This window comes from Sitophilus oryzae, unplaced genomic scaffold (assembly GCF_002938485.1).
Source record: "Sitophilus oryzae breed Bouriz unplaced genomic scaffold, Soryzae_2.0 scaffold_1055_pilon_pilon, whole genome shotgun sequence".
Classification (NCBI taxonomy): Eukaryota; Metazoa; Arthropoda; class Insecta; order Coleoptera; family Curculionidae; genus Sitophilus; species Sitophilus oryzae.
This window is the reverse complement of record NW_022145677.1, coordinates 347,325-358,106: the sequence shown is the minus strand read 5'-3', so window position 1 is coordinate 358,106 and position 10,782 is coordinate 347,325. Positions and strand designations below refer to the sequence as shown.

At 32.8% G+C, this 10,782-nt stretch overlaps 1 protein-coding gene across 1 annotated transcript; it reads left to right on the top strand.

Annotated features, from left to right (window-relative positions):
• The first annotated feature begins 1,234 nt into the window (after positions 1-1,234).
• LOC115875300 lies at positions 1,235-10,389 on the top strand. Its single transcript, XM_030890722.1, has 3 exons — positions 1,235-1,426; positions 1,479-1,805; positions 10,255-10,389. The coding sequence occupies exons 1-3, from the start codon at positions 1,235-1,237 to the stop codon at positions 10,387-10,389; spliced, it is 654 nt and encodes a 217-aa protein (XP_030746582.1).
• The last annotated feature ends 393 nt before the right edge of the window (positions 10,390-10,782 follow it).

Genomic DNA, 10,782 nt, shown 5'->3' with positions numbered 1-10,782 from the left:
GCGGAATTCATTAACTCAGTAGGGGTGAAAGATACCCGCTCATAACTGCTAAGTATTTTTAATTCTTGTCTAGATTATAGGGAAAAATAAGAAACCTTTATTCTTCCGCAAATATATCCATAGGATTAGATCCATGGGCACTAAGTCAGGCGGCCTCGACGGCCAACGGCTGGGATCTTGGTTAGCTATCCAAATATTTTTGAAATTGGCTGCAAAAATTTGCTGATAACTTCAGCGTTCAGAGGCGGTGCGTCGCGTCGTCTTGCTGGAAAAATATGTTTTCGAGTTCCATTAAGGACATATCATCAATAAGGGGTCCAAGCCTACTAGTTAAAAGTGGCGAACTTTTAAAAATTCTGTATTTCGAAGGGGATTATAACAAAATTTCAGTTAATTAAAAATATAGCGGGTGTCCCAAATAAAAAATTAATTTTTCTGTTGATAACTCTTAAATTATTAACTTTAAAAAAATTATACTTAAACCATCGCCTACCCAGTCACATGGGTCACGAGCCGCCACTGTTATTATTGTCTAATTTATCGTAGAAAAGTTTTAAAATCGGAATGGAAAATAACCCTGAACTGTTTGGGTTTGAAAGTACCCAGGTTTTCAAAATCAGACAACGGAGCATGGGTGTGATCTCTGATCATATGGATAACTGATCCGGTGGTATAAAGTACTGCACCACATTTGTGCGAATTGATTGATGTACAACGCCATTTTGTTCTGGTGGCTTCTGTATGTTTCATCATATTGTAAACATAATTATCAATCACTATTTTTGGATGCTTGCCCCGCTTTCCCATACCTAATAATACTTCCTTCCATTCACCTAAAATAGAGCAAATTATTGAAGAAACTCACAGACATCTATCACAGTACACCAGAGCAGTGGCGATTTCCTAATAACGCATGTGCACGTAAAGCCTAAAATTCAAAGCCTTAAAATTAAGCCTTTAAATGTTATCATTCTTGCATTAATTATACCTATTTATTGCAAAAATGATTTGTCATAGAAATAAATAAACGAAAACGAATTTAGTTGTTTAATGTAGTTGTTTACGCTTTCGCGGTCATCGTTTGAAGAAATGTTGTTTTTCGGGTTATTAGGCCGTCGTCGGTTGGAATTAAATATCGGAACATTAGCAAATAGGGCAAGACGCATTTGTGCTAAGGAACACATCCAAGAGGAACTAAGCCACCTAAATAAAGCCTTTCTTGCCAATGGCTACAATGACAGAAATAGACGCGGCGCTGGCACCTAGGCAGAGGAGACCTGATGTCAATGAACAGGAAAACACCGTTAATAAGGCCTTCCTTCCATATGTTTCCCAGGTCACCGATAGGATTGGTAAATTTCTCAAAAAGCATAACATCAAAACCATATACAAACCTACCCGAAAAATAAAGGACTGCTTAAGACCAGTGAAAGAAAGACAAAAGGCAAAAGACAAAAGAGAACCATTATCCTCTGCAGGGATCTACCGTATACCTTGTTCCTGCGGTAGCGTATATATTGGAACTACCAAACGCTCAGTCGGAACGAGACTTACAGAACAAAAGAGAAGCTGCAGGATTAGGGCAAACAGAGAAGTCGGCAACATCTGGATATCATCCTCGTCTGGTCAGGGAAGCTGTTGAAATTCACAAACATCCAAATAATTTCAACAGGAAGGAAGAAACTTTCTACCTTAACAGAATTTGGCAACCAGTTACATCTAGGACCAAAGTAGAAGCACAGAGAAGTAGACCAGTTCCGGAAGAACTACCACCGGAACAAGCACGCCCCCTCCGCCGCCGACGCGTAAATACGCGCTACGCCGACGCGGAGGCAACAGTCTAGTGTTGGTGTGAGCAGTCGGAGCAAACACACCTCTGAAGATGCTAGCCACTCGTGCAAAACGTTAGGAACCAATTCCAACCGACGACGGCCTAATAATAACCCGAAAAACAACATTTCTGAAAACGAATTTCTTATCTGATATTAAGGCAGCAAACCCCTATCTGTTACTTTCTAAACAAAACTCCCAATTGCTATAATGACAGCAAAGCAGAACCAAAAGACAATTCTTAGGTTAGTTTAGTGGTATGGCGAATGCTAAGTAATTATATTAAGAGTCTATTACGCTATTTTCGGGTTGCTCTCAGGGGTAGGGTAAGGCGGGTGTGTGGCGGAAGGAAACATATAATTTTATATTTCAAAAATCTACCTAAGGCTTAGCCCGATCTAGACGTGTTAAGCCACACCCAAAATTCCAAACACACGTGCTTTGATTAAGGTTTGCAGAGCTTCAGCATTTGCCATAAAATAGCAAGTAATTTGTTACAAAATATATATGTTACTACTTATGAATGGTAGCAAAGCAAGTGGTAGTAAGAACCAACCAACCCCACCAAATAATCACCTAACCAATGCATTAACACCCCCCAAATAACCAGGCTAACAAATGCATTAACACCTTCCAAATAACCAGACTAATGAGATGAACCGCCTATTTAAAAATAGACATATTTATTTAAATTCAAAACATTCATTTTTAAGACACTCTGTATACATAAACAAGATTATTGATTTTTAAAATATTATTCACAAACTAGGGAGAGGGAAATCAGGCGACGAACAGAGGTGATGTTTGTTAGATAATAGCTTCTAGACTACCATTCAAGACGCATTAATATTATTTTGGTCTGTAAGTTTTGTGACAAAGAATGTTATTAAAGGTAAAGTAAATGTTTTCTCATTATTTAACTAATGTTAACTAAATCATATTATTTTGTTTTCTTGTTGTAATTCTGTTCTAAAGCTTTTTCATTATTCATTAGAGCTGACAAAGACAATATATAACATGTGTATGCATTTAATGGAATCTATTTATGCTGTAAATAATTTCAGTTTAAAAGTACCTAATCTAAATAAAATCGTTTACTGTTCCTTCGTGCCGATGTTTGTGGTTTGTGAGAATAAGAGCCTTATTGAGTGTACTAACAATTTTCGACCTTGCATGGGCGAATATCTTAGCTCGTATAAGGGCAAACAAAAACAATAAATAAAATAATTCATAGAATAACTTACAATTTATTAAATCATAAGATATTGGCACCAAACCTTCAACTTTAGCGTCGATTCCGCAACAAGGGACTTCGTTCCAATTATACCAACCCGTTAAACTAACAAAAAACTCTTCAGTTTTGAACGATATAAATGTGGCATGTTTTGAATGTATTAAACTATAAACCTAGGTATGAGGACAGTTTCTATATTATTATTTCTCTATTATTTAAGTTCAGAACAGCATAGTTAGATTCTCTGGAATAGTGATCATGGTTTTCTCTGCCGTGCTCTTTTACATGTGAATTCCAGGCAGAGTACGGCACTCCATTCATTTCATTTAATAAAATAAGTAGGGCTATTTACAAATTTAGCGTTTTATTTACATAACCTATTCTCCTCAAATTTCCCAAAATATTGCTTTGTCGAGGCGCATCCGAGGTAATCACAATAAAAAATATTTAACACAACGTAGGTTCCTTTCTTTCATTTAAATTTTTTGTTATACAGTTGGCCAAAATATTACCTCTTCAACTTTGTTGACGAATTTGGGTTGTTACACTACACTAACCTAATTAGTTAGGTAATGTTTTTGGTAAATCCTAGGTTAAGCGCGCTTATCCTAGGTTTTACCGCATTTCGGACATTTACAGTAACAAATATAAGACTGATACGTTACAAAAATCGATAATCGTTAAAATTTCAATGCCTAAGTAAACAAAAACAGAGATGTCTTTGAATATCGACATCCTTAATTTGTCGATATTGTTGCTATAAGAAAAATAATTTATACTTTTACTATCGCGGTGTGGTAAATCCTAAGATTTACAGTTTGGGCCCGTAAAAGTCCGAAATGGAAGCAAAATAAAGAAGTTTTCGAGCTTTTACCACTTGCACTTGCTTTTCAAGCACTCCAAGTCGCGGCAGTTAACAGAACCATCTGATGAGGAAGAAAAAGATGAACGCCTACGCAGGAATATGCACGGCACCTTAAGAAGAAGACTTGCTTTTGGTAAATCCTAGGTTTAGTGCGCTTATCCTAGGTTTTACCGTATTTCGGACATTTACAGTGACCTATATACATATAAATTATATATCACTGTAATCTCAAAACTTCAATATATTTCGGTATTGTAACGGAATTTTAGATTATGTCTTTATTTTCGAGAAAATTTAGTTCAAACATAAGGAATATTTTGTTCATGTTTGACCATCAAAATCTTAAAAATAAAATAGTTGTCTAAAAATGTTCTACAATATTATCTTTAATTTCCTTCTTCATTTGTGTAAAAATACCTAGCCAGTTTGACATAAAACGTTAAATACCGAACGCTTATTTTGCCACTTTTTCGGACTAGTAAAATGGACTCTTAAGACCATTATCATTTTGAGTAAATTTTAAATTGACTCTCCTAAAAATTGTGGAAAAACGTTCTTTTTTCGCATTGACCATATGCCGCATTGACGGAATAGTGTCTGACAAAAGGATCTCAATCAACGGGGTAACGGTATTTTTGAAAGCGGTTTTATGAAAATATATCAGAAATTCCCTGAGAAATTCCTACACTGAACCAAAAGTCGACATAAATATAATGAAAAAGTTCATTAATATAATGAATTAAATCATTAATTTTGAGCCGATGAACGATTTCATTGGCACAATGAAAAGTAATTCATTAACTCTATGAACTTTAAGTTCATTAAATTAATGAACAGTGTTCATTAATTTGAAGAACACGGTACAATAAACAGATTTCATTAATATAATGTACCTAAATCCTTATATTAATGAACCGTTATCATGAATACAATGAAATAATTTCATAACCTATTTAGTTATACATTTAAAGGTCGACACTATTAGTAACTTTTGTTACACCGTATAATCGATGATGAAGATCGCTGTCATTGATATGAAATGTCATTGATAATCATTTCCCAGCCAACTACCTGATATAATTCTACTGTAAATATATTTCCATTTGAACAAGCCCTTAGCTACAAAGGTAACAAAATTACTAATAGTGCCGACTTACTTACGAGCACAGTAAATTTTTCCATTAGAGATTATTAATAAAAAACAAGTGCAATAAACTAATAATAATTAAACTCGATATAGCATATACAAATTAAAAATTAAAAAAATCGAATCGACTAAGAGAAGAGTAATGTTATTATTAATTTTAGGATAAATTATAATAAGAAAATTAATTTACCAGTCGATATCCTGAGGGATTTCTATAAAAAGACCATTTCTTCATTATATTAGCTTAGACTTGATAACGTCTAGACGAATTTGCAACAGGCTTTCCAAGTCGCATAAAGTGGGTCCGATGTTAAATTGTCGAATTTGAGGGCTTGAAGGCAGGTCTCAGCATCTTGTTCCGGTTCTAAAATACGTATATCAAAATCATTAAAATGCCAAATATTAAAAGAACATTCGAATTTACCATAATCAGTTCCATGCCTCGACTTGTTACTACGTTTTTCTTCTTTTTGTTTTTTATCTTCTGAAACATATTTGGAAACCGCTGTTTTAATGAATACTCACACCAGAGATCTCACACAGCGGAGAATTTGATTTGACAACACAACAAATTAACTACAATACGGTAGGGATCCTTTATTTAAAATATTTTAAAATATTGAGAGAGAACACTTACCGTTCTAATGAAACTAAAGCCTCACTGAATAACTCAACCATACAGACGTTATTAAAGCGTGCCAAAGTAACTGATCAACATGGCGGACATTTAAGCCCTAATATTTTATTCATGATATTAATAACCGCGTACATTAATATAATGTAGTGTGTTCGTTGTATTAATAACATTGTTCATTGTCACAATGTACAACTCATTAATCAATGATTTAGTACATTAATATAATGAATATGCGTTTATTAAAGTTTCAGCACTAAAATGAAGAACGCGTTCATTGGGACAATAAACGCGTTCATTAGATTAAAAAATCTTACATTAATTTAATAACCAGATTTTCATTATATTGATGAAATTAAATTCATAGTATTAATAAATCGGACATCGATCTATGATTAACAAATCATTATATTAATGAAAAAAATCACTGTCCCAATGAAACAACAGTTAATAATCAATGTTCATTAATATTATGAACAATATTTTTTTCAGTGTATAATATTTTCCACCAAACATCATAACATTATTTGCGTTTAATTCGTTATTCATTAAATTTCATAACGCTAAAAGTACTTGGAAGCAAATTATAATAAATCGAAAAAATTTTAAGACTTTAACACCCTGTATCTACGAAATAACGCGGAATCGGACCTACGAGAGATGGTACATGTTTTTTGAAACATCCTGTATATTTTATAAGTATATTTTATTTATTGGCCAGTAAACCAATTATTCATAATTTCCGAATTCTTCTCTTTCAGTGCACGTTACAAAGTATATTTTACTTATAAGAAAAAAAATGCATAGTGGAATGAGGTTTTATTTTATTTAAAAGAAGCAAAATAAAGTACACTACAAAGGCTAAAAATATTGAAAACACATAAAAGTACAGTTATATAAAACACATCTATACTACGTTCCCCTCAAAAACATAAATATGTTTTTAAAAATGAGAGAAATCGTTAAAAACTATGAAAATACATTATATATTATAGTAATAATACTCTCACTGGCTATAGGTATATAAAAGCAGTTAAAATATTTTGAATATAGAGAAAGTGTGTCTAAGAAAATTATTCACATATTATGAAAAATACCAGAATACAAACAACAGAAAATCATTTACATACAGTGTCCGTTAAAAATTACAATATTATATTACAGTTATTTACTTTGTTACGTAATACTTACGATTATTTCTATTACATTGACTTTGTTTTATGTCATATACTGGGCGCGTCTCCAAAGTGGCTCACCCCTATAATTTTTTTTTATTTTTTCAGATAAAAAACGAGATTTGGTACCTTAGCATAAATGAGGATTGATTAATATATGTAATTGTCTTTGGTCACTTCCTGTTTCACCGGAAATAACTACAACTTTTGATTTTTAGATGGCACCCCGGTATATTTTTACATTCGATAGAAATTGACATTCTGAATAGAATGACATATCATATGTCAACTTTTGACATTTTCGTTTAAAAAAAATCGTATTTTAAATTTTAATGTAAAGTGACATGGCTGTGTTAAGGACACTAATTTTTAATCAAGGAGCCTAGGAAAAATAGATTTGATCGTCTAATGTTTTTCGTGTCTTATCCTGGTCGGTTAAAAGATCCCCAAATCGTATTTTTAATCAAATCTTAATTTTTTTAAAGAGAACAAGGGTGGCTCATTAGCATATTTGAAAAAAGCATTTTTTTACGAATAATTTGGTACCACACAGTTGGTATTTTGAGTCAAATTGTCGTTATAAACCGCATGTTACAATTTCAAATAAACCATATACAAAAATGTCAAAAGTTGACATATGATATGTTATTCTATTGAGAGTGTCATTTTCTATCGAATAAAGTAAAAAAATACCGAGGGTGTTATTTAAAAATCAAAAGTTGTAGTAATTTCCGGTGAAACAGGAAGTGACCAATGAATACGTCAAATGAATACGTCAATCAATCCTAATTTATACATACCAACGTACCAAATCTCGTTTTTTTAACTGAAAAAACAAAAAAGTTATAGGAGTGAGCCACTTTTGAGACGCACTCGATATACGAAAAAAATATATGAATTTCAGAATTAAAATTCAAAAATAATATTTTTTCGAATTTTTTTTATGGGTTTAAAATTTTGCAAAAATTGAAAATCATTGATCATCGAAATACGTAAAATCAAATTCTGAAGAACTTTCTGATGTTGTTTATGTATTCTATTTGTTATTGGACATGTTATGCTGAACTAAGCCAAGGGAACCTTTTTTTCCTCTTGTTTATTATAAAAAAGTTGACATTTGTCCTGGCTCGCCTTGTACTTAGTTTATTATTTGAGTTCTTCAGAAATATTATTCTATCTGTATAAAATAATAGTTTAAAATAAGTAAAGCCGCCGAGAGACTATGTCTTTTTGAGTTGGTACATAAAATAAGGCAATATCTATGTACGATCTCATATTTGAATATACACAATTTACTAACATTATTATAACTGATATTAGTTAATAGACTGTGCTATTACTACATTTACTTATTAGAGGGACACTATATAGGCGTAAAAACTCCTCTACGCTACTCACGAAGTTCTACGCGACACTTCTGAAAATTGACAGAAGTCTAAATACGTGTCCACACGATTCGTAGCTATCGGGACCACACATGCGGCAGTTGGCGATCTCCGTGCACTCGTCAACTACCGATCTTGGCGAAGCGAAGCGGAGTTCAAAAAAAGGGCACCTTAAAATTTGATGTATTTAGAAGTTTTATATTTTGTGTTCTAGTGGACCGATTTTGATGACCTTTAAAGCGATTATATTGTAGCTAAATTATTTGGCATTTTAATATCTCTAAGTTCCCATCTGTCAATTATACAAGAGAACACAAAATATTATTATTTTGGTGAAAGTATGGAACACCCTGTGGAATATGTTAAAAAAGAAAGGAATTTGAAAATAATTTTATCATCTAGGTAGGTGCATCGATAGTTTATTTTTGGGTTCATATCATTTAATTTTTTTGAAGATGATAGGATCAAAATTATGTCACTAACAGATTTCGGTGTGCACGAAGTACAGTACAGTCACTTCAATTCAATCAACGAATTGAGATGATCGACATATTGTAAGTTTATCGCTAAGAAACCGTCGTCGTTTGCCAGCTATCCAATTTTTTAATGAATTACACCTAAGGAACGTATAAGTGAACGGACTGTAAGAAGAAGATTGAACTAAGCTAGTCTTATGTCAAGTAGGTCTTCTTCGGGACCACAACTTATTAGGTCGTTGTATCTTCTTCAAAAAAGAATATCTTCAACAAAAATAAAGCTATTAAGATGAACCAAAAAATAAACTATCGAGAAAGCATGTACGTAGATGATAAAATGATTTTTAAATTCCTTGTTGTCTAAACATAATTCACAAGATGTTTTAAACTTTCACCAAAATATCAACATTTTGTTTTCCCTCGTATAATTGACAGATGTGTATTTCATTTTTAATTTAGAAAGACATACTAAAAAGTCACATAATTTAGCTACAAATTGCTTTAAAAATCGTCAAAATCGGCTAACGGAATACGAGTATATTAAACATTAAAGAAGTACAGTAAGAAACTCGCGAAAAGAAAACAGTAAGAAAGGAAGAGTTATCGTTCAAATAAAAATGGATAGTGACGGTTCTGTGACAATTTCTGCGTATATATTTTGTGGTATTATAGGCGAGGCAGTTGGCGAACATTTGCAATTCGCCAACTACCGCATGTGCTACAGTCATTTGACTCGGGCTCAAAAACAGACACGAAATGCAAGTCTTTCAAAGAGAAATGACCAGGACATCCCAAAGTACTTTGTAGAAATTCGTGAGTAGAGATGAGATAAAATTGAACCAAAAAACACGAGATAACTCTCCACATTATTCAACTTTAGTCAATCATGGTTTACTTAGGTAGTAGTGTAGTGGGTGTTTACTAGAGCAATATCCTAGAGTTGCCAGACCTTACTTATTTTCTCACAAATAAAATATATGGGAATAAAATATACTATGTGCATTATTAATAACAATTAACAGGTACAGGATACGTAGAGACCTGCTAAACAAACACAAACCTCTTCCTTTTTGAATGTAATAAATGCGGCATGTTTTGAATGGCTTGTTATAACTATAAACCTTGGTATGATAACAGTTTCTGTAATATTATTATTTATCTTTTATTAAAGTTCAGAACAGCATAGTTGGATTCTCTGGAATAGTGGTTAAGGTTTTCTCTGCCGTGCTCTTTTACTTGTGAATTCCAGGCAGAGCAAATTACAGAAAAAATTGCAAATTTAGCTTTTGATTTACATAACCTATTCTCCTCAAAGTTCCCAAAATATTGCATCTGTCGGGCGCATCCGAGGTAAGTTACAATAAAAAATATTTAACACAACGCGTAGGTTCCTGTATTTCATTTAAATCGTTTTTTTAGTAGGCCAAAGTATTACCTCTTCAACTTTGTTGACTACCCTGAGTAGTATAACAAACTACATTATAAATATTATTATTTTTATTATTTAGGTAAATCAAAATAAAGATCTTGGCTTCAACTTCAAAGCAATATTACCTGTATATTTTGTAGTTAGGAGACTAAAAGGCACCGCTCAAAAAGATTATGTTCCAACACCGAAAGTATCTGGTAGTATTGGTTATTAATTTTTAACAATATTCTCTAAAACATAAGAAAAATCCACACTGTACTTTAAGAAAAGTACTTATGCATTAGTACTGTGCATACAGTCAATGCACGTACTAATACTACATTATCCTATACATTTTGCCCAGGGCCCAGGGATCTTGGACCATACAAGTTTAAACAAATACATATTCTGAAACAGCTTAATTGTTGACTACAGTGTCATTCAAAACCTTCAATTTAATGATAATAAGGCTCTGCATGCCCTTCGACATGGATAGTTATTTCTTGCACCTGATCACCTTTTTTCTTCACCACGGATTCCTTGCCTCGCTTTTTGGATTGTTTTTGTCTAGTTTTATAGTGAACGATCTTAAATCTCTTAGCAATCATTTTCCTGGCATCCCACTTAT